The sequence below is a fragment of the Diceros bicornis genome, chromosome 40 (assembly GCF_020826845.1).
Source record: "Diceros bicornis minor isolate mBicDic1 chromosome 40, mDicBic1.mat.cur, whole genome shotgun sequence".
Taxonomy (NCBI): Eukaryota; Metazoa; Chordata; class Mammalia; order Perissodactyla; family Rhinocerotidae; genus Diceros; species Diceros bicornis.
In genome coordinates this window covers 18,840,844-18,865,228 of record NC_080779.1, presented here as the reverse complement: position 1 = coordinate 18,865,228, position 24,385 = coordinate 18,840,844, and the positions used below count along the sequence as shown (strand labels likewise).

The window sequence follows — 24,385 nt, the reverse complement described above, 5'->3', positions numbered from 1 at the left end:
CACTAATGCAAGATGCTAATAACAGGGGAGACCGTGTGAGGGGAGAGGGGGCAAATGGGAACTCTGCACTTTCTGCCCAATTTTTCTATAAACCTAAAAATTAAAGTATATTAGTTTTAAAAAAACTAAAATCAAACTCAACTGATCTGTTGCAATTGTTTTTGCCTTAAAAAAAGAAAGAACACACGCCTCTCTTTATCAGCACGTGTCCTGCAAGTCTGGTTGCTCAATCATGCCCTGTGAACTAGATACACTTTCATACCGAATTCCTGGAATTAAACCAACTTAAGAGAGACATTTAAAATTCAATATTATGCTAAGTGAAATAAGCCAGTCACAAGAGGAAAAATACCGTGTCATTCCACTTTTATGAGGTACTTAGAGTAGTCAAATTCATAGAGACAGTGGAATGGTGAGTGCCAGGGACGAGTCGGAGTTAGGGAGAATGGGGAGTTGTTGCTTAATGGGTACAGAGTTTCAGTTTTGCAAGACGACAAAAGTTCTGGAGATAGATGGTGGTGATGGTTGCCCAATAATGTGAATGTACTTAATGCCAATGAACTATGTATGCACTTAAAAATGGTTAAGAAGGTAAATTTCACGTTATGTGTATTTCACCAAAATTAAAAATAAATAAAAACAAACATAAAGCCAGGCATGCCTTAGGGAACTTGCTTTAACAGGGTATAAACATTGGCTGAAATCACATAGGAGAGCATCTAGCACAGTGTCTGTACATCCTGTGGGCTTAATATATATTAATCTTCCTATTAAAGCAAATTTAAGGAAAAAAATTCTATAGATTTGCAAAATGTCTGCCAACTTTGCCCTCACTTACTGCTTTTGCCACCAACAACTAGGCGGGTGGAAAGAAGGGGTAGGGTCTGTCTGCAACACCCTCCTCCCCCCAGGGAGGAACCCTCCAGGCACATGTAGATGAGCCTGGGATTCAGAGGCCAGAGACCACTCTTTCAATCTTTGATAACCAGCCTGGATGCAATTCGTACGCAAGTTATTCTAACTCAGTTGAGGAACAGGAGAGCCAAGGCCAGAAAGGAAACAGGTTCCAGGCTCAGCTCTTTATTATCCCCTAAACGTTCTTCTTGGTTAATGGGGATAATGGCAGGAGCCTTCCCATGGACACACTGTGAGGTTCAAATAAAACCATGTGAGAGGCAGGAATGGCGCCAAGTGTGGCTCAGCCCCAGACTTGGCTCCGTACTGGTTCAGCTCCAGTGTGTGCTCTAACTTCGGGGTGTCTTGGTCTCTGGGGCAGAACGCTTGAACCTACGTCCCAGCTGTACTGATTTCCCGTTCCTGTTGTAGTGATGAAATGCGGGAATAACTGTGCTGTCTCTGGCACAGTGAGTATTACATAAGTATTGGCCGTTATTATACACACAAAAAGCTTTAAAAACCAAAAAGCACCAGCCCATGTGACTTGTTGGTTATTACGGTTCCTTTTTAGAACTGAAGTAAAACCTCGCCCTCCGATTCTAGTTAAAAAGTCTCAATCCATGCTTATGCTTTAATGCCCAGTAAATAGTGGATTTACATTTTAGGAAGAAACCAAAGTTACTTCACTCCTTGATCAACAAAATTAATATGGAATATATACAGGCGGTTAATGAGGAAGCAGAATTAAGAACATTAACAAACTAAGCACCCAAGAATCTCTCTCTAAATGAATTGTGACGACAACTGCAGGTGACGTGCCACACGATCACGGCCTCTTTTACGAGTGCCTAGCTGGACACTTTAGACAATTATGTGTCCCCAGGCCCTAGAAATGCACTTCCTGGAGAAGGGCGTGGGGGAAATGCTGTCATTTCTGTTACTGCAGCCTGGTCAATGTACGGTGATGAAAAAGCCCAGCGTAATCTTACCCCTTTCTAGCTCTTTGACTTCGACAAGTCCTCACGTCTCTGAGCCTTGTTTCCTTACCCTGAGAGACATCTGCACAGATTTTGGAATGCCCTAACTGGCATCTGACACTATTTTTGTCAACACTGTAATCTGTTCTCCTACACACTGCCATCAGAGAGAACTTTCTAGAATGTAATCGCCTCTTATTCCTCATTTGCTGAAGACTCTTAATAGTGCTCTACTACTCAGGGGATAAAAGCAGATTCTTTGTGATGACTTTTGAGGCCCTTCCTGACTCAGCGGCAGGCTCTCTTCCCAGCTTGCCTGGAGATTCTAGTTTGCGATCACAGCTCTTCATATGCCTTTGACCAATGAATATTTCTCCTCTCTCTGGGAAACTCACCTTCCAGGTGGCCCACAGCTTCCTGAGGACCATCCTCAAGTGAGGAAGTGACCCCACCAAGTTAGCCAGATCAGCTAGACCAACCCCTGGGTCAGATGCTGCCATAGATCAGCCCTGCCTCAGAAATTCATGCCTTACTTTGGAGTCATTAGCTTTACTGGATGATAGAGAGAGAGAGAGACAGTCAAAATAACAAACGTTACTGCCTTGAGCGTAAAGAACATATACGGCAGGTATGAAGAGTAACTTTCCCTCTGTTATTACAGTAACTTTCCCTCTGTGACCAACAGTGTTGTGGACGGCCTTCTGACCCATCGGCGATGGAGATCATGACATGAACTCCATGACTGGCCTTATGGAGCACCAGATACTGAGGCAACTGCCCACCCCCAGAAGACTGGGTCTAATCAGCGGTAACTCACACTTCATGGTCTTCACTGCCACTTTCTGAGAGGTCCCATCTTGCTGATTAAGATTTCCTTCCATTACAGACCCAAACTCTCCTGTGAAGTAAAACAACATCTATATTGACTCTGTGCAAAATCGCCCCTGACCACAGAAATGCTACAGTGCCAAAGTGGCTATTTTCACGTGGTCCGAGAGTGACCCACATATGGCAGCCAGGCAGAGCCTGCCCGGGCCACCCACACTCGCAAACCAGAGGCACAGGCCACACGCTAGCCTCCTGCTTGTTACAAGCTTGGTTGGCTCAGCTCATCACTTGATTACACGTTATAACTGATCCAAGAAACTCACAGGACAACATGGAAAATGCTACTGAAATTCATAAAGTAGAAACTCTTAATACCAATTATCATTCATCTTAAGACCAACTTGACAAATTAAGTATGTATCTTCACCTTTGTTCTTATTTAACTAATTAGGAAGGTGCCAACAACAGTAAACTTAAGAACTAAAACAAATTTAAAGTCTACAGGAAAATGACCAATGAAAATATGCTTTTCAATGAAGGAAAGGAATTAATGTTTTTCAAGCGCCTACCATACGTGCTAGGCACTGTAGCATATGCCAAATCTGAGTTTCAAAAGTCACTATTTGCTTTTTCATTTTAAATTATAAAATAGAACTATTTGTATATAACAAAGTCACAAAAATGGTATTTTATTTAATAAACACACATTTAACAAATTACTGTAAACTGCTCACCTTCTTACTTCACATTTTAAAAGAATTAAACTGCTTACCTTCACCGAGAATTTTTCCAAGAATTAACAGATTCCTGTCAATCACAACATCTTCTAGTTTATTTTGCAGTTCCTCGCTGACTCCCAAGCTGCGTACTGTAAAAGGAGTGACAGTTGTCAGTGTGCTTCTTTCCATTTGAACATAATTAAAATTATATACAAAGTCCTACAAAATAGTTAAACATTTAAAAAATTTTGTACCCATAGCTCTTCCTCAAAAATTCCAGCAGTAAAATATCACACAATTCTATTGCGATTAAAGTGAGTAAAATGAATTCTTTCGGGCAAGATTAATTCTGAAGGATAATAAAAATCAGAACCATATTTCTCTTCCCATGTGTGGTGGCAGCAGCAGCCAGCAATCAGATTCATGTATGGGAGGTTTGCCCTTGACTTGAAGGAGTAAGGAAGGTAAGTCAATAGGTCCTTTCTGGTGGAGTATTTATCATCATATCCCTGACTATGGTTTGCAAAAGAGCCATCAGGACACCTCCTCTGCCCTCCCGTGCCAGGGAAGGAGGCACAGAAATCACAGGAAAAGTGTAGAGAACAGGCTATTGTCCTACCACGGTATATGGAACCTCATTACAATGACATATAAAGTGCTAAATCGAGTGCTTGGGAGGAACCGGAGAATAAGATCTTCTATAATAAGGTGTGGATATGCAGCTCTGACAATTAGTGTTATCAATAAGAGGAATTAACCAGGAGAGGGAGACCAATTCAATAACTCTTTGGCAAATGATTCGATTTGTGCCATCATTAGGGCATGAGCAAGTCCTTGAAAGAAAAAAATGTGGATAATTAGAAAGGATACATTATCTCCTAGAGAAAAAATTTTACCCAAATGGTCCTCCAATAAAGTAAAGAAATGGTCTAAATAAAAACTTTTTTAACGCAAGAACAGACATCTAAAAGTCAAAACTCCTCGATTAAAAAAGTAAAGAAATTAAATTAATAACACTCTATATCAAACGAGTCTTTACTTCACGGCAGCCTGTATTCCATCATTCTTATATTTGTTTTGTTGTTGTTTTGGGCAAACATCCAGAAGATGGAATTTGATATTTGCACATACTTTCTATACTGTTTCTGAAATTATTCAAGAACACAGCTATCTGTTTATTCCCCCTTTTCAAACTGGAAGGCCCCATTCTGATTCAGCAAAACTCAAACCATAATTGTTACAAAGTATGTTGGTAAATTGTTCTGCCAGTTAGCCGCCAGAAAAAAGCAGGAAATGAGCTGGAGATCATGTCAGTTGCTTTGGTGTTTCCTTTAAATCTCTGACCTCTACCCACATCTTCTCCTACCACCCTGAAGAGTTCCTTTTTCCCTCTGAGTTTCATGGTTTTATGAGTCCTTAACCCTGGCTACTTGGCGTCAGGTCCAGCTCCAGACTCCCAGTAAACGAGCCGGCAGAGAAGCACATGGCAATGTCTTGACTGTCTATCTGCTGCTTTCTGAAGACATTTTGCATATTAAAAATATCCATTCTTCAACTCCTTTGGCTCTTGTTAGAAATCTCTCAATTAATTTGTTGTTCTTTCTTTGCTCTCAACTATTTTAAATTTTGCCAAAAAAGGTAAATGAAAGTCAACTTACAGGTGAGTTCAATGGCTCGCCGACAGAAAGATTTCTTTGCTATATAGTTGACGACTAATTCCGAATCCTCCTCTGTGAAGGCATTCCTGGGTGAAGGAAAACAAAGACACCTCATACTACAAAAATAGGGCTGCCAAGGCAGGTGCTGATTCCACAGGATGCTACTAAGTCTGCCTGTTCAAAGGGCTCTTCTACTACAGAAACATCTCCCACTGGAAGAAATATGTTTCTTTCCTTAGATCTATTTTAGGCTTACCTGGTAACATAAAACAACTTTGTCTAGGTACCATCTGAGAGCACAGAACAACCGACAAGCTCCCAATGGCTCAAGCTGTAACAATCCGAGCAACAAAATAAAGTAGTATTGGAACCCAAAGAATACAATGAATATCCATGAGTTCAATATATACATGTATATACACATACATATATACTCATATTCATATATTAGTCTGAAAGTCTCAATTTTGAATCACAGCAATTAGAACTGGTAATGACCTTGGAGAGCATCTAGAGATAGATAATGAAAAGGAAGCCCAGAAAAGACTTATTTAAGTAACAGAATTAATGCTGGAACCCAGGTGCCATATCGTTTAGTCCAGTGCTCTCTCCTCTGAATGCTAGGATCCCTGCCACCACAGGGCCTTTGCATGTGCAGTTCATTCTGGCTGGAATGCTCTTCCCCTTCTCTCTCACCTAATTACCACCTGTTCTTTCTTCAGATTTTAGCTCAGGTTTCAGCTCTGCAGGGAGGCCTTTCCCAACTTTCTTAACACAGTCAAATTCTCCTGTTATACACTCCTACAGATCTTTTTATATAGAATTTACCACAGTTGCAATTTTATATTTACTTATGTGATTACTGCCTGATTCCTCATTAACTTTGAGCCCCCCGAGGGCAGAGGCAGTGCCTGCTTTTGTTCACCACTGTATCCCAGGCTACTGCAGTGTCCGGCACCAGGTAAGCCTTCAATACATATTAATGAGCTGCGTTTACAACTTCTGCAGAGGTTCTCTGTGCTTGTTTCATAATGAGCCCACAAACTATTCCTAGACTCTGCGATATATTTTAGTCAACTATAGGTTCAGGATTTAGATCAGATTCTATCCACTTCTTTAAAATAGTTATTCTTAGAATTTATATACTAAGATATACTAATTACAAGGATAGAGTTATAAGTACTGTGGGTACCCGACCTCCAAGACTGGGACGGACACAAATAAAGGAGAGTCCAGCCTCCACTCTTTAGCTCCCTCTCCAGGGCCATGGGAAGTTTTGCAGGGAGTGGAACATTCTAACAGCATTCTTAAAGTGGAACAATGAGAAATGCAGCTCAGCTCCCTCCAAAACACAGCCACCCACCCCTCCCTCATTCTGTTCCATTCCAAGCTGTCAACCACTCGCCTCTTACATAATACTTCTTCTGCTCATGAACGATGAACTGGATTTCATGGAAACCCAAACTCACTGCAGAGGCATTGGAGTAGAAAACTGAGTTCTAGAAACAACATTTATACACATAGCCTTCTTTTCATAGGTTGCTCTAACATGGCTTCTCATTTTTGTTGATATTTAACTACTGTTTGGTTATAAAAGTCAGCTGTATAGAAAATAAGAAAAAGAGCTTCTTTTTCTTAGTTTTCTCTATTAGAAAAGCAACTGATCTTTACAGAAAATGTGTAAAACACAGCAAAAAAAAGACAACGCAGAATCACGCACAATTACACCATCCAGAATTGCTAATGCTTTGGTGAATTTCCTTCTAGTATTTTTATCTATACGTACATTTTGTTTTGTTTCAAATAATTAGGATCATTTTAAAGATTTCTAATAAAAATCCTCATTTAACAGCAACCAAGTTTGAGTAGTGAAGGTCTACTGATGCTGTTCTCTGTAAATGAGCTGCTTGCAAGGCTGGCTGCCTCCACAGCACCGGCCTAAGTAACGAAGCTGCTTGCCCCCGGGTGTGCACAGGACAGGGCACCCAGACAACGTGAAGAGCGGGGTGGGAGGAGAGGCTTTATCACTTGGCATCACAACCTCCTCGATACTACTGGGCAAAACATTTTAAACTGGGAAACTTACCCAAACCTTGTCTCCTGGACTCTTTTTCTGATGGCCAGAGAAATATATAAAACCAATCCGATCAAAACAAATCCGCAAAGGCAGCCAAGGATGATGAGCACAGGATCTGCGTTGCCAGGTGCTACGGTTGACGAGGGGGCAAAATCTACCCAACCTGGTAAAATACCAATAGAATCAATTCAAAACATCTCTTTGGGATCTGAAACACATAAGAAACACCGGCTTGTAATAGGGAGGAACAGAGGGTCAAAAGCTCTAGAACTTGGTCCTCTGCTACTGCGTGATCTACGAATGCAGGCAGTCCTCACCTTGATGGTGCAAACTGAGACTGTGCAGTGATCTTAACAATCAATGGGAAACTCTCCTCATGTCAGTTATAAATGTATCAGGTATTGAAAAAATGGTAAAACTCCTATGTATCTGGTACACTGTAATTGAACACACTAGAAACATTGAGAATTCAGATGTTTTATTTCTTTGTGAAATGCCTCTGAGAGTTCCTCTAATGTTACAGTGAGAAAACAGCTATTTCGAGTTGCTCCTAGGCATTTTACAGTGTGAACAATCCTGCCCACATCCAGAGGCTGGACATTTAGATAAGGACCTGAGCTTAGGATTCCTGCCACAAGTTCCTGCTTTGCTTTTCCTGGGGCACCTTTAAAATAACCCCTTAGAGTTGAGCCCCAGAAAAGTTAGTGACCTCCACCCCAATCACCTTATAAGTGATAGGTGCTTGCTACCCTGCTATCTATCTCGTGCCTTGGGACAGAGGACTGCCCTTCCCTGGGCTCACTGGTGTCCCGCCACAACCCCCCGGTTCTGGGATTTGTAAGCAATAAGTCTTGTGACTCGACTTCCTTTGTGTGAGAGTACTGAAACTGCACCTTCCATCAAAATGACCCTGGGGTTTTCACTTCCCCACAGTGGGAGGGAGCTACCTGCTGACCCCGTGTGGGTGGCTTGCACCTCCTCATTCAGCAGGCCATCATCTGCATATTCCTAATTTAATACACCAGCCATGGGCCCCCCAACAGAAATGTGAAGATTTTTGCCCGTGTAACTTCTCCCGGGACATCTTCATGCTTCTCAGCACAGCCACTTGATTCACGTAGGTCAGCTCACCTGCACTGAGTTCCCTGTCTGCGTGTCGAGAGTCTATCAAATGGCAGCGGTATCAACACTCCCACGGTCCACTATTTCTCTTGTAACTCCACATGTTTCAGTTTAAACTTCACTTCCGACACTATCACTTTTCCTTTCTTTGCTGCACTTTCCTCTGTTCGCCAACTCCCTCCTTCAATTACCCAGTTTTGTAAAATGTCATGTGGGTTTGTCACTGGGAGACAAGAAAATAACAGCTATGTGCCTTGTTAGGTGTGTGTGAACTGAATGATGAAAGTGTGGTGACCAACCACCAACAGACTTTGAAAGTCACGATCATGAGCACATCTGTTCTTTACGTAGGAATCTGTGGGCTGACGAGCTGGCGGTGAAGTTTATACTGTACGCAATTACTCACGGTTAATATATGATGGTAACTCAAACTTGAGCCATGTTGCTGGTGAACTGGTGTTAACTAAACTGTAGTAACTGAAATATATGCATATTGGAATCATGCACAGCAAGGACTGCCAGCATAGCAAAGCTTTTTAAAATTTTGGAGAGTTTATTATGTATGAAGACGAAAACTCTGTCATCTTAAACTCTGATTTTTTAACTGGTGCCTTTGGAATCAGAATCTCATTGTCTTTGAATTTTGACAATTCAAAGTCTGCCTTTGACACCAGGCAGACACGCCTTGTGTCCCCATCCCCAGTTACTAATGTTCCCCAGGTACAGAGCCTCCGGGCTGCAGGAACTGTAATATGGCTCCAATTCAGCACTAAAAGGGACAGCATGTTTAAGGGTCACTGGAACTGACAGACAGTAACGCAATGGTCTGCTCACAAGCCCTGTCTGCTATGGGTACCAAGGCCATATTTGGCAAGAACTTGTAAATGCACAAATCACACCAATAGAGATGTCTGTGCATGGAGTTTATGATAGCAGTTTAACATCAAACAACCCAGGGCAGGTCAGCGTCAGAATAAAGGCGGCCCCACTGGTGCATGGAACGCAAGTTTGGGCCTCGCCAAAGGACACTCCAACAACGTAGAACAGCCAGGAGGCAGGACTGGGCATTTAGCTCAGTGGGCCTGGTGCTGGCTTCTGTAGGAAACACTTCATGTTCTGTGCTGATCAATCATGAAGCACGTGACCCACGGCTTGAATGAGTAACAATATGGCCAGCTGCACTGCTTAACACATAGCAAAACAAACACTAGTAGACAAACAGTGCCAAACACAGAGAGCTAAGGATTAGCCATACTGCCTACCCAAAATTCATGTATATATCATTTAAACTAAATTCAGTAAGTCAAGTCAAATTTGGTACTCTGAAAGGCCTGCTCTTCCTAGCATGTTATTACCATTAGCAGCAACGGTAGAGGGAGGACTCACAAGTTTTAGGAAGTGTGTCATGACATCAACCATCTTTATTGTTGCAAAAACTCCTTTCGGTCTTTCTTTTTCCTTTTTAAACAAGCCGTCCGCCCCACAGGTTACTCTGGCAATCTGTGCACCGCCTGGCCTGATGTTTTATCAGCCAATACAGGCGCCAGCTCTCACCGTTTGCAGGGATGGATATCTTCACTGGGTCACTGAAAGGCCCGACTCCCCCCCTGGAGACGGCTGCAACCCTCACTGTGCATGTGGCGTTGTGGACCTGAACAGAAATCTGAGCACGGCTGCCATCTTGGTCGACTTCTTCAGACAGGTCTCTCTGGGGACAGAGAAGAAAGGAAAGGAAATGAAATACTGAGGTGCCAGGGACTCATCACCTACTTGTCCACAGTTCCTTCTGAGGGAAGCTGTCCCACCCACGTCCCAGGGGGCAGCGGCTGTGTTTCCACAGCGTTCCTTCCTCACTCAGGCCACAGCCAACGAACCCAAAAGGCAGGCAGTGATGCAGGATGGGCTGGCAGCAACCTCAGGCCTTGGGGGCTTTGGCCAACTAGGGCTGTGAGGGCATGGCACTTAGAGTGGTTAGTGAAGAAGCCTCTGGAAGAGAGGGGGCACATAGCGGATGCACCTAGATGGCAAGAACAAGACTGACTTCTCGAGATCCCCGCCCTCAGAACCCCCACAGAACACTGCCCAAGAGCCACACTGTACCTTGACACTGACTGCCTGCCCGTCTCCCTCGCACCAGCACAAATGGCCTCCTGTCCCTTGCAATTATAAGAGTTCTGGCTAAAATCTACACTTAGGAGGGCACTGACACTATTCTTTCTCTTCCAGTGTGACACATGTGCAGTTTGCTCAATTTTCAAAATTCTGGTTTCACTTTTATACAGTTTGTTTTAAAGCCACTGCCATGCAACATGAGCCATTAAAACAGGGGAAAATGGCTTTTCGAAAAAATAACCAGAACTAAGTGTTGATAGAACACTCTCCCCTTTGTTTCCAAACCTCGACTATGATGATGTTCTCTGGCGAAGAAAACTAATTTTGTGTTTGGGGCTGGCTTTTCAAACGGGAACTGTAGGGGTAGTGAGGCTGATATGAAGCCCTAGGAACATGTCTTTATTTCTGAATTTTGGAGATTTGGTTTTACAGAAAGAAACATCACGTCATGTGGAGCACAGATATCGCGGATCACCAATGAACAACAGGACCCGGGTCCCTGAGTCTCATAGCCGGTCACTTCTAATAATGATGCAAGGTGGAACAGCTTAGCTCTTAAAGAGAGGGCAGTCCCATCAGTTGTGACCAAGGGGGCACCTGGATCAGCCACCCACCCACTGTTTTTAAATCTAAACACGCAGAGATCATCAGGACCCAGAAATGCCCCCAGACAAGGAATGAAAAGGGAAAATACAGCCTTAAAATTTTTTGGTTTTTCTAGCTCATTGGCCTCTGTACCAAAGAGATTTGCCGTAGATTTTTTGTTAATTAAGTAAACTAATTAATAATTAACAATTTTTAAGGATATTCAGGCAACATCTTTTCAAGAAATAGAGCATTTTATTTATAGCAAATCCAGTTTTGATTACGGGTTAGTTAGTCATTCTCTACATAATTTGAGGGGGCAGCTAGAGAAAATCAAGTAGAGTAACTCCATGGTCCAAACCCACACAGTCACGGAGCCCCGCAGGAGTCCGGCGGGCGGCTGAGAAATAACACGTCTCCGTCACAGTCTACTGTCTGCCTGCTCCTCAACATACAGCAGACTTCATGCCCGACAAGGAACACTGGACTGCTTCTGGCTTCATACTTTTTGTCTACAAAGACTCATATACAATACATCATTTATGAGAGAAATTATCTCAAAATAAGAGGACACGCATGATTACAAAAGAATTAAATCCCTTGAAGAAGAGAAATCCTAAAAAAACAAAATTATCCCTTTGGAAATAACATAAATGTGGTTTATAATATCTACTGGCTTAGGGCTATAACTCACGATGAACACCAAGAGAAGTTCCTTTTTATTTCCACCTCCTATTCCTTAAGTGAGTTAACATGTAAAGAGCTAATCCGTGTGAAATGCCTGGAACAGTGCCTGGCCCAGAGCAGACGGTACCCACGTGTAGCGATGGCCATCATCATAGCTGTTGCTATCATCACTCTAAACGCTGAAGTTTGGGAATGATGCCTGCCACCGCTTACTGGTAACACACTTTGGAACTACACAGAGAATTATCCCATTTTACGGGTGGAATTATAATACATGTTAAAGTAGTGATTAGAAAAATATATGATAAATATTTTAGTGGAGGTGTAATAATTTTCTGTAAGGATATCCTTAAATGGTAACCTGAAATATAGTTTAAAAATGATTCCTGTTTTTAAAAATTGATGTAATTTATCCATACTGTTCTGATGCCAAATGTGTAAAGAAAGGCATGACCATATCCATATTCCCAAATATTTATTTTAATTTGGGTTTTGCAAGTTGACAGAGAAATCCATTTAAAATCACACACATGCAGGAGCCACTCTGTGAGTTTTATTTCCTCACTGTCAGGGTGCTGACCACATAAGGTGGGGCCATTTCCCTGGCACAAGGTGGTCCGGTCATGTGGTACACGCTGGGGGCCAAACGCATATATCTCATGCAGTGAGCTTTCATTTTTCACCAACACAGGCCCATATCCTCAAGGACTTAAAATCTAAAAGCATTTTCAGGTAAGGAAATCAGATTTATAATATGACATTCGATCACAACTTTACTTAGTAGAAAACATGTGGACCTTGCCCGTTGGGGAAAGTTAACAGCCCATCTTTGGAATCACAATTTCTTTCCCCCGTGTGCATTAGGGTTAGTCAGGGCAAGTGCAGTGGTATTCGTTTTCAGTTATCCAAAGACTTTAATATGTCCAATATTCTTTAAGAATTCACAACCCTATAATTCATAACTGTATTTAAGAATATGGCCTATTTTATTGCCTCAAAGAACAGTGACATTCAGTGGGGAAAGAACTACCAGATAAAAGTTTCTGTCATGCTCCAACAAAAAGGTGATTTGTTCAAAAGGGCTTCAAATTCACAGGCATCCAGGCAAAACTCTCACATCTTACTCTTAAAACGTGTGCTGTTCTTACTTCTCTCTGCTAAGACACCACACCATGGAGTTTGAACGAGAGACACTATATTATGAAGAAAGCCAAGGGCATCTGGGAAAAAGTAGTGGGGCTCTGGAAAGCACTAGCTTTGGAGTTAGCCAGACCGGCGTTCTGATCCCAGCGCTGCCAGTTCCAAGCTTTATGACTCTGGGTAAGTTACTCAATGTCTCTGAGCTTCAGTTTCCTCAAATGAAAGTTGAGAATAATATCTTCCTCACAGTGTTTTGGTAAGAGTTAAATGAGTTCCTTTATGTAAAACACTTAGCACACGGTCTGGCACACTGTAAGTAATCAATGGTGGTTATTAGTATTCCTATATTCCTATAGCACCTATAAGGTGCTATATTTGGGTCTTCTTTCCCTATAAATATAAGGCCCTCTGACACAATGGACCTGGTAGTATCTTTCAAGTCTTGGTGCATTAGAGAAAATAATCAAGGCTGTCTAGCTTCCCAAACCAAGAAGTTTATTTGATCCATTCATCGAGTTTACTGCCATTGTAGGTTCCTCCTCCAGGCAAAATGTACCATCCATGATCGATCCTTGGGTTTCAGAAGTGTTTCAGACCCCTGGCAGGCCTGTCTCACAAGAACCTCGCCTTTTCCTCATACCTTAAAACGACACCAGCTCAAATGCTCTGCCCTCTTTCGACAGTTAAGACAGAGAAAGAAGGAGAGGAAGAGGCCATGGGCACGTGCCAACATTCAGGCACACAGCTTGTTAGGAGGCAGTGGTCCAGGCCCAAGGAAGGAATCCTGAGTGCACTGCGGCTTCCCCGAGGTCTTTAAAGAATTTAGGTCAACATGTCATGTTGGGTCTGAGCCCATGATATTCTACTATGAAACTTCCTTCTGATCAAACATCTTCACCCTTTCCAAACACAGTTAAACGAGCATTAGAGCCACAGTCCCAAAACAATGAGCTTTACAAGAATAACACATAAAAATGAGTCTGTGTCTAACGTTTGGGCAATTCTGGGTCAAAGGTAATCAGATTTATTTACCGCTGAACATCAAAGAGTCTTAAACTTGCTAGTTTAAGGCTCTTCAAGACACTGTAGGTCTTCAAGAAAGGGGTATAATATGCAATATTTTGTAAACTTATTTGCTCCCTGAATTCTTTTCTCACAGAAGGTCTACTGACACTTTATGGGAATGGGAATGGGATAGGAAACACTAGTCCACACTCATCAAAAGACTGTCCCATTCACAGAGAGAAACTCTCCAGCTAGACAGGATGTCAGCCAGGTCCACTGAGTCCATAGTGGCATAAATGCCTACAAAGTTCAAGGTCCTGTGTTCAGACAGTACAAAGATGAGCACGACATGGCTCCAACTTCAAGGAAAACAGATTGTACTTGCTCCTGACCTTTGGATTTGAGCTTTGATTTGGAAGGCAAGGAATAGCACGAAAAATCGAACCAAAAAAAGTCAATGTCTTCCTCAAGATATAATAAATGTCCATACAGTAAATATCAGGAGTTTCTTAGTCTGAAAGTGACATAACAGTTGTGGGATAACAAAGGCACAAACTGAAAACTAACTTTTCAGCCTAACCCACCCAAAGACCACTTCTAAGGAAGTTCTAACACTGCATACAAAAGACCACCCTCATTGGAGGGAATATCTTTCCAAAATACCTAATTCTGATGCTTTGCATAAAGATGTAGCTTTACAGTAACAGTTTTCTAAAAATGGAAATGAAAGGACAATTTTGAGAGATGAAGCTGTGTCTAACTCTTGCCTTTCTGAAATGAGGGAAGTTCACGAAACCGAGGTGATGGGTGCAGAGAGCATTTCAAAGTTCCCTTTGGGCATGGGTTTCAGGCTCCTCCCCCGGTTGGCTTTTCTTCAGTGTTTTTACTTGTCTCCAGCTGTGGCTCATGAGATCGAAGCTTAGCTGCATCAGAGAATGTTATCCCAAGTCAAGTGAGCCACTCAGTCTTTTGTTGTCACAAGACCCATCATGATGCACAAAGTATAGCCTGAGTACAATACAAGTGACGTTCCCACTGGGATGATCCAGCATCTCCAAGGAGGTAATGCCTGGAAAGGTCACAGCCCTAACTGTGGCGGTATTGTTCCCACCACAGAGGGGATCGTTCTGAACAAAGGGCGACAAGAATGCAGAGCACAGCTGAGTGTTAATGGCACTTACTGCATCAGGCTCTCTGGCCGCGTCACTCATAAGGCGTCATTCATCACTCTTGCTCTTCAGCACAAAGACCTCAGCTCAAGAGGTCCACTCGAAAGAAGTAGCTTTCACCCATGCCAGAAGGAGAAGTAGAGAGGATGACCTTCAGCCCTTTAAACAAACTGGTTTGTTTTTAGACCGCTCAAGTGTCTGCTTCAAACACAATGATTGGACCTTCATGAACGATACTAAGAATTTAGCATTGTGAAAAAGAGAGTTTCTCTGAGAGAGGCATTTGATTCTCCTGACTCAACCAGTGTGGAAATACAGATCATAATCAACAGGCACCTTGCACAAATGCCTTGGGACAAAAGACTAGGAAATGCAAGGCTTCTTTTCTCATAGCTGCAACTATTTAGCAGGGTTTTTACTGCTACAAATAACATCCTGTTACCCTTTACTATGAGGCAGAGCAAATCACGGACTTCTGAGTCCTCTCCTTTTTCCTCTACTTCCATCACTTACTGCTTCCAACAGTCTGCTTCCTGATAGGTAAACTGAGGCAGAAAAAGACTAAATATCAGTTGACCTTTTGGAAAACAACAGTTTTTGTAAAAGCTGGATGATGTGAGGTTGAACATGACTGAAACAAAGCTTGGATGTCATCAGTGGGTGCAGCTGTTCACCCTGCCCCTCTCTCCTACCGAGAAGCTGTATTCCTTTCATGTGGTGCCCCATACAAATGCCACGAGGTTGCTAAAATCTGATCTATCAACAGTGTTAGATAGATGAGGAATGTGACAACACAAAAGAAGCATGCTTTCTACCATGGCAGTAAAGAGACAGTCCTGATGATGAAACCAGTGCATCTGCCCTTCCAAGAACACTCTGTGTCACAAAGAAGTCAGCATCACCTCAACCCTCTTCCTTCCCCAAGCGGGAAGGAGACCTGTCTGGGAGCTGTCTACGCAACCATGCTCAGGCATCAGCATTCAGCTGCGCCCCCTACTTCTGTGTTGGGTCAAGTATTCCCACCACAGCAGTGATCTCTGGACCTCACAGCAATCAAAATCAGATGGCCCTCTGGGCTCGGCTGGATTCATGCCTAACAAACTCATTCCCACTTGACTGGCTGATACTTAGGGAGGCGGTCAACATCTTACACAGAGAACCCCTTTGCTTTTTGTTTACTATTGTGAAACGAAACTAGCATTTACACTACAGAGTCCTTACTGACCTACGGAGGATCTTGCCTGTCGTAGATCATAAGGGAGGGGTACCTGACACTCTGACACTGACGTACACCCCAGTTCCAAGCACAGACTAGTATTCAATAAACACTTATTGACAACTGTGATAGTTAATTTTATGTGTCAACTTGGCTGGGCCACGGTATCCAGATATGTGGTGTTGTTATGAAAGTACTTTTTAGATGAGAGTAACACCTAAATCAGTAGGTTTTGAGTAAAGCAGGTTACTCTCCATAATGTACGTGGGCCACATCCAATCAGCTGAAGGCCTTAAGAGAAAACAGACTGAGGTCTCCCCAAGTAAGAGGGAATTCTGCCAGCAAAGCTGCAACATCAACTCTTCCCTGAGTCTCCAGCCAGCTGGCCTACCTCCAGATCAATCCCATGAGCCAATTCTCCCTCCCTATCTCCCTGCCTCTCTAGACACACACATGCACTCGCTCTGTGGCTTTGTGTTTCTGGAGCATCCTGACTAACGCAGCAATGTTGTAAGCAGCATGCTGGGTAACTCATCTTTGGACCATGCAGCAGCAGTCCCCCATCTTCTAGCACTACTACCTCAATTTCCATGGGGGACTCCCTTCCCTCACCTCAGCCCATTTCCTGCTGGCAGCCTTCCTGGGACTATGAAAGGGCCGCTGCCCTGGGAACAGAGTGTATGCCCAGAGCAGACCGGGACAGGGAGAGACCAAGCCCTGCTGATATCGTATGTGCACCTGGATCCAGCTGGCCTGAAAGCCCGCTCAACGCAGGGAGTCCAGTTACATAAGCCCCTTCTTGCACGTATTTATTTTGCATTTATTATGTCGTTTTTGTGGGGTTAGGAAAGTATAGCTTGGTGGCAGCAGAACCAGATGCCAACGGCCTGGATTAAGACGTAGGTCTAACCAGAAAGGCCCAGGAGAAAACTCATAACCTCTTGTTTTAAATATATCAGATATAATTTACCCTAATAGGAAGCAGACAATTTCTGTCTCAGGTATATGGGTCTCTGTGAAGACAGAAACCAGTAATATATATTTTAAGGAAAGCATGAGGCATTTTCTTCTGCACAGACATGTTCTCTAGCCAGAAGCCAGTCTTTTCAAAACAGCCAAGTAGCTGGTGCAGGTGTCAATTTGTCAATTAAACTGGCCTTAGGAAGGATGTGATTTCTGCTCAGGCTTTTATAGAGAAGAGCTATGTTCCAGAGGCAGCCCCCAAGCGTCACGGTTAGAACATAGTCCTATGCGTGCACTTAGATTATGTGACACATCATCTCATAGGTCCACACCATTGCTGAACCTAAATATATATGTGAGAAAATGATTAGGGATCATTCTAGATCAGGTAGCCTATTTCCCCATAAGTTAAAGAAACATAAAAATCCTAAACTATCCACCTTCAAAGGGCAATTTTGTCCATGTTTTAAGGTGGGGAAGCAAGTTACTCAAGAAAGATCTGAACCAAAAACGCTTGGCTCGGTGCTGATTTCTAGCAACGATGCCCATGGAGGCTCATTGGCGGAGAAAGCAAGGTTGTCTTCAGGGCTGAGGGTGCCCTTCATGACACCCTGCCTCTCCCTTCACAACCCATGTACCCCTCTCCCAGCCATATTACACGGGTGGTGGAGGGGCAGTCCCATCCCACTGTCCTCTCTACGTCCTCAGTGAGCTAGAAAAGCTTCCTAGAGGGCAGCAGGGGCAAGCTGCTGAGTTACCTGGCAAGTCAGCAGTATGCTCTGGTGGAAAGAAGGTAGATCTGAAGGTTACTTTTCTCCATTTCCTTATTTGTAAAAGAACAACAGTAACATAAGCCATCTTCATGATCTATTACTCTCAAAGTGTAGGCCTCAGCTCAAGATTTTCATTGGCTTCCTTGCCATCTACCAAATTCCATCTGACACCTTGGCCTAACTCTTTCAGGGCCCTGCATGCGAGGGCCACGACTCCCGGTCCAGTTCACCTGACACCACGCCCCTAAAAGCATTCATGTCCCAGACCTTTGAGCGAGTCATGATTCCCCCGAAGCTGTCACATTATGCCTTCTCTCAAGTTATCTTTTCCCACCTGAAACTCCTCAATCTTCACCTGTCAAAATTATTCCAAGCCCAGATCAAGTACTACCTTTACTGGGAGAGGTGGTCTCCCATGGGCCCTGAGCATCCTTACCCATCCTTGCTGAGCATGCCAAACTACAAGGCCTAACCATCCCCTGACCCTGAGCCATTCTGGGGCTGATCACGTACGCAATAAAGTCAGTCAAGGTGGCAGCAGCACGATCATTGTGCAATAGAGAACATGGGCTTGTTTGCTTCTTGCTACACAGGGTGTCGAGCTCTTGGCTCTGGGACCCTCAGCGGTACAACCCACCATTGAGCCCATCGAATAGCCCCGTGGAGCTTGGGGACACGGGGACCTGTGCTACCAGGCTGCTGCTCCTGCTGTTTGCTGTGCTATGAGTGATAAACTGTCTTGCTCTGGTCTATTGAGTCTCGTGTCTAATTTTGGCTCCTATGGAGCTGTGTCAAGGCAACCTGTTGCTCGCTTAGCCCTCTCCTTTGGAGTCTGGTTACCCCTTGCCATTCTCTATGAGGCTGGGGTCTTCCCTGACAATCTTCTTCAGAAAAGCATCCTCTGGAATTTCCAAGAGGCTATGAACTGCCGGACTATTGAGCCCTGTAGCTCCTTGACCTTCTGCTATGGTTATCTGGATAGTTCACACTGTCTTCCTACAAGAGTCCAAGTTCCCTGAGGTAAGACTCAGGTGATGATAGAGGTATCAGACTGACAAATAAAGTAACAGAGTTAATGAGTTCTATGCAGATTTACTGAATAAATAAATAAATGGATGAATGAGTGAGTGAAGAAAGCCCCAAAGATTCCTTGCAATTTTGTAACTATTCAGTCATCTTTAATTTTTACTACATATCCCACTGAAAGGTGCCTTGTCTAACTCAATCATATCTGGTCTTCTCATAACGAGAACAGTGTTAAATAAGTAAATCCAAGGAGACAAGCACGCTCCTTTAGAGTTCAGACTTACAAAAGTCTCCGCACTCTGCCACACGTGAGATATCCGGTAGCCCACCAGCTCCCCATCTTGCCGCTTAGTTGGAGGCTTCATCCATCTGATGTCCACCTTATCACTAGACTCATTCAGAAACACAGTGACGTTCAAAGGTGCCACTGATGGGGCTACAAAAGAACAAGGTGAGAAGGATGCAAAAAATTAAAAATAGAAATATCATAATGACCCAGCTATCCCAGTACTGCACATTTATCCAAAGAACTTGAAATCAACAATTCAAAGAGACTTATGCACCCCTATGTTCACTGCAGCATTATTCACAATAGCCAAGACGCAGAAGCAACCCAAGTGCCCATCAACTGACGAATGGATAAAGATGTGGTATATATATACAATGGAATACTACTCAGCCATAAAAAAAGACAAAAGCATCCCATTTGCAACAACATGGATGGACCTTGAGGGTATTAGGTTAAGCGAAATAAGTCAGACAGAGAAAGACGAACACTGTATGATTTCTCTCATATGTGGAAGATAAACTAACATGTGGACAAAGAGAACAGATTAGTGGTTACCAGAGGGGAAGAGGGATGGGGGGTGGGCATAAGTGGTTAAAGGGGCATATATATGGTGACTGACAAATTATGTACAACTGAAGTGTCACAATGTTATAAACTATTATGACCTCAATAAAATAGAAAAAAAAAAGGGGAGAAGGATGAAGAACCACAAAGAAAAGCACATAGAGATTCACTCTCTTCTTGGTTTTTGAATGTTCTATGGAAAGCACTCAAATAAGACTGAAATTAATAGCAGATTTTCACCCTCTTTTCAATTAAGGATCATAGAGATATTACATGCATTTTAAAAAGTAAGCCTTTCCAAACTAAAACAACAAAGAAGAGGAAGGCAGGGAAGGAGGTGGGCGGGGCTTGTGGACTCCTCCCCGGGAAGCAAAGCAGACACAACTCTGAACAGAGTTCTCCAACAGAAACCTGGGGGACATGACTGATTGGAGATCAGTTCCATGTCACGTTAGATGTATGAGGCAGGGAACACTGCTGAGGAAGTCACCATTTTAAAGTCCAGAGGCCGTTCCTGATGGTCTGAACAGAGCTAATCAGTCAATAAATTTTTTTTTTTATAATTTTATTTATTTTTTTTCCCCCAAAGCCCCAGTAGATAGTTGTACGTCATAGCTGCACATCCTTCTAGTTGCTGTATGTGGGACGCGGCCTCAGTGTGGCTGGAGAAGCGGTGTGTCGGTGCGTGCCCGGGATCCAAACCCAGGTCGCCAGCAGTGGAGCGCACGCACCTAACTGCTAAGCCACGGGGCCGGCCCCAGTCAATAAATTTTAAAAAATGTATATATATGTAAGATATCTCACTACTGAAGATCAGAGGGTCAAATGTTAATTACTGAGCTGGATGTCAAAATGTAGTTTAGCACTGGTTTTCACTCTCTGGTTTATAGTAAATTCTGCTTAAGTCACATACCCACTTCATGTCAAAATGTCTGTTATCTCTTGCAAAGATGAAAGGATAATAAAAGTTAAAGAACTATGGGAAAAAGTATGTATGTATATACATATGTACAAAATAATTGGCGAAACAGGTCAAGATCATTACTGCTACATTCTTTTCTGGAAGGAAGCAACTTGACTATATCTATTAAAACTGAAAATAATACGCTCTTTGACCAAGTATTTTATTTCCAGGAATTTAATCTAGAAAAATTTTTCTGTAGGTGCTGTTTTATTCATTGAAACATAATAGTGACAAAAAAAAATGCAATGCTCAGTCAGTAATTATGAAATAATAATTTTGCTACATTTTCCAATGGAATACTTACTACCTGGTCACTGAAAAGAATTAGGTAGATCATGTGTACTGATATGAAAAAATACCTAATGGAGGGAAAAATCAAATTGCAAAAAAGTACGCATCAATGATCCATTTTAGAAATAAAAAAAAAAAAAGTTTCTTATATATAGAAAGAATAAAAACAGATGGAATAACATATACTAAACCAGTGCCTGCAGTTGTATTTAGGGGAGATTAAATTATATTTTTCTAATATATCTGAAAGGAAAACAAAAGCGTACTATAACCCTCTTCATCTCTGCTGATTCCAGGAGCAGTTAGAATGAATTGTAGGGCCGGCCCCGCGGCTTAGCGGTTAAGTGCGTGCGCTCCGCTGCTGGCAGCCCGGGGTTCGGATCCCGGGCGCGCACTGACGCACCGCTTCTCCGGCCACGCTAAGGCCGCGTCCCATGTGCAGCGACTGGAGGGATGTGCAACTATGACATACAACAATCTGCTGGGGCTTTGGGGGGAAAAATAAAAAAAAAAAAAAAAAAAAAAAAGAATGAATTGCAGGTTAGGAAATGTCACACAGTGAAAGCTGTGCCCATGAAATGAGTCACATGCTGTCAAACTTGTTGTAGAGTTTACAGATAAACATGGCTGACTTAACATGTCTTTGTGTCTGTTCCCTCCTAAAACCCCTCTATGATGACAGTAAGGAATTTAAGAGTATAAACTCATAAGGTAAAGAGGAGTCCACAGTGGAAGAGAAATTTCAACATATATTTGAAAGCTGAAAAAGAGATGAAGAAGGTGTAATTAGCTCAGCAAGCTGATTCTCCCAAAAGAAGCATCAAGAGGCTCAGAAGCTGTGGGCCCAGGTACTGAAACTGGAAGACTGAAAGTCTGATCAGGAAGCGGTCAGTCCCTGAGATTGCTCTAACCTATTCCCACACACCGGGGAAGTACTCCCTCATATTCCCACAGGAGATAGGGGGCTTTATTCTCTGAACCAAAAAGTCTCTGGACTCGGGCATCAGCAGTATGGAGGTGCAATGAGGGGCCAGACTGACAACTGGGGAAATAAGTGCAAGTTTGTACACTGAATGAGGAGGACTCCATCTCACCCCTCCTCCTCACCCAGCTCCCAGAACATCAGCAGCCATGTTTATATTCCTGAGGCAGGGGACAGGAGACTCCTTTTTGAGAGAAAGTGTGTGGTCCAAGAGGAAAGAAAACCCATACGCTTAGGTCACCGCCAGTCACCTGACAGTGAAGTCTACAAGCCCTGCCCATGCTCACAGAGCTTCCAATCAAATTGCTGGTTCTTCACTCTTCAGTAGGAGCAGACAGTGAAAGGTCAGCAGAGGTCAGGCAAGTCTCCTTCAAGAATATCAGGGACTAAAACAACACACAGGACAGAGGGCTCAGAGGAGACAAAGCCAAAGTAAATCTCCAAGAAAGTAGAAGAAAAATTAAAGAGGCCAATTTGAGAAAAGAAAATTGAGGAAGCAATCGAAGAGGTCCAACAACTGTCTAACACAATTTCTGTAAAGAAAAACAGGAGACCATTTGCAAAGAAAAAAATGTATAAGAAAAAGTCTCAAAACCAAAGAACTTGCATTTCTAAATTGAAAGAGCCACTGGATGCCCATGATGACGACTGAAACAAATTCCACATCACAGACCATCAGAGCACCATGATTAAAGAGAAAAGATACTTTAAAAAGTAAAACTAAACAACAGTTCACCTAGAAAATTCAAGCGTCAGAATTTTCCACAGCAACCCATGAAGCTAAAAAACAACACAGAAATATTTTTAAAATTTTTAGGGAAAATCATTTCCAATCTAAAATTCTATATTAGGAAAAATGATCAATCCAGTATGACACAAATACATGCAAGTTCCCATGGGTTGGCTTGGGTTGTGTTGGGTTGGGTTTCATTTCGTTTCTGAGGAATATTTGCCCTGAGCTAACATCTGTTGCCAATCTTCCTCTTTTTGCTTGGGTAAGATGGTCCTTGAGCTAACATCTGTCCCAATATTCCTTTAATTTGTATATAGGACACCTGCCATAGCATGGCTTGATGAGTGGTGCGTAGGTCCGCGCCCAGGATCCGAACACGCGAACCCGGGCCACCGAAGCGGAGCACGCGAACTTAACCACTACGCCCCTGGGCCAGCCCCATCATAGTTTTTATTTTTACACATACTCTCCCTGGAGTTAACTGAAAAAAATGTGCTCCACGAAAATAAGGGAGTAAACCAAGCAACACAAATACCGAGGAGAGGGCTATGGAATCACTAGGATGACTCTGGAAGAAGACAAGAAAAGAAGCATATGAAAGAATTAAAGATAACAGTGCCTGGGCCTCACTCAGGGCCAGGAATAGTGGCTATTCTCATCAATCGGACTGGAAAAATCTAATGACTCAAGGAGCACTGGGTAGGATATACCTAATGGTCTTGTCTCAATAGTGGGTAATAATTGACCCTAGATGAGCACTGCTCTGGTCCTGCCTAACAAATCTTAAAAGCAAGATCCAAAAGAATCAAACTTTTTCCAATAGCTTAACTGTGCCTCTAAACAAACCTCAATACTTATAGGAATAAAGAAATATCTAGCACCCAACAAGGTTAAATTCATAATGTTGGGAATCCAATCAAAGATTACTAGGCATGCAAAGAAATTAGAAAGTACTATCCATAATAGGTATATGTAAAAGAATCAATCAAAACTGCCCTAGAAATAACACTGATGTTAGAATTAGCAGAGAAGGACATTAAAACAGTTATTAAACCTGTATTCCATATGGTACAAAAGTTAAGCAGAGACATGAAAGGTACAAAAAAAAGAGACAAAAATTACAAAGTGAGAGATGAAATATACACTAGATAGGATTAATGGCAGATTAGATACTGCATAAGAAAAGATCAGTGAATTTGAAGACACAGCAATAGAAACTATCCAAAATAAACCACAGGGAGAAAAGCAGGGAAAAAAATTAACAGAGCATCAGTAGGTTGTGGGACAACTTCAAGTGATCTAATATATGTGTAATTGGAGTCCTCAGAGAGGTGGTAAAAAAAATATTTTTGAAGAAATAATGGCCAAAATTTTTCAAATTTGATGCAAACTACAAGCACACAGATTCAAGAAGTTCAATGAACCCCAAGAGATATAAAAAAAATTATACCAAGGCCCATCATGCATTATTAAATTGCTCAAAATTAATATAAAGGGAAAACCAGAGACAAATGACACATTACATACAGAGGAACAAATTAAGAATTACTACAGATTTCTCACCAGAAACAATGCAAGCAAGAAGACAGTAGAGTATTTTTAAGTACT

General features: G+C 42.6%; 1 protein-coding gene across 1 annotated transcript in view; it reads right to left on the bottom strand.

Annotated features, from left to right (window-relative positions):
• Nucleotides 1-24,385, bottom strand: part of MERTK (MER proto-oncogene, tyrosine kinase) — a 106,294-nt gene that overhangs the window by 16,103 nt on the left and 65,806 nt on the right. Inside the window, exons 8-13 of the mRNA XM_058534606.1 lie at nt 19,239-19,390; nt 9,833-9,986; nt 7,166-7,319; nt 5,080-5,165; nt 3,475-3,570; nt 2,692-2,772 (exon numbers count right to left, since the gene is read on the bottom strand). Of these exons, the coding sequence (XP_058390589.1) occupies nt 2,692-2,772; nt 3,475-3,570; nt 5,080-5,165; nt 7,166-7,319; nt 9,833-9,986; nt 19,239-19,390 (723 nt within the window). The remainder of the gene's footprint in view (nt 1-2,691; nt 2,773-3,474; nt 3,571-5,079; nt 5,166-7,165; nt 7,320-9,832; nt 9,987-19,238; nt 19,391-24,385) is intronic.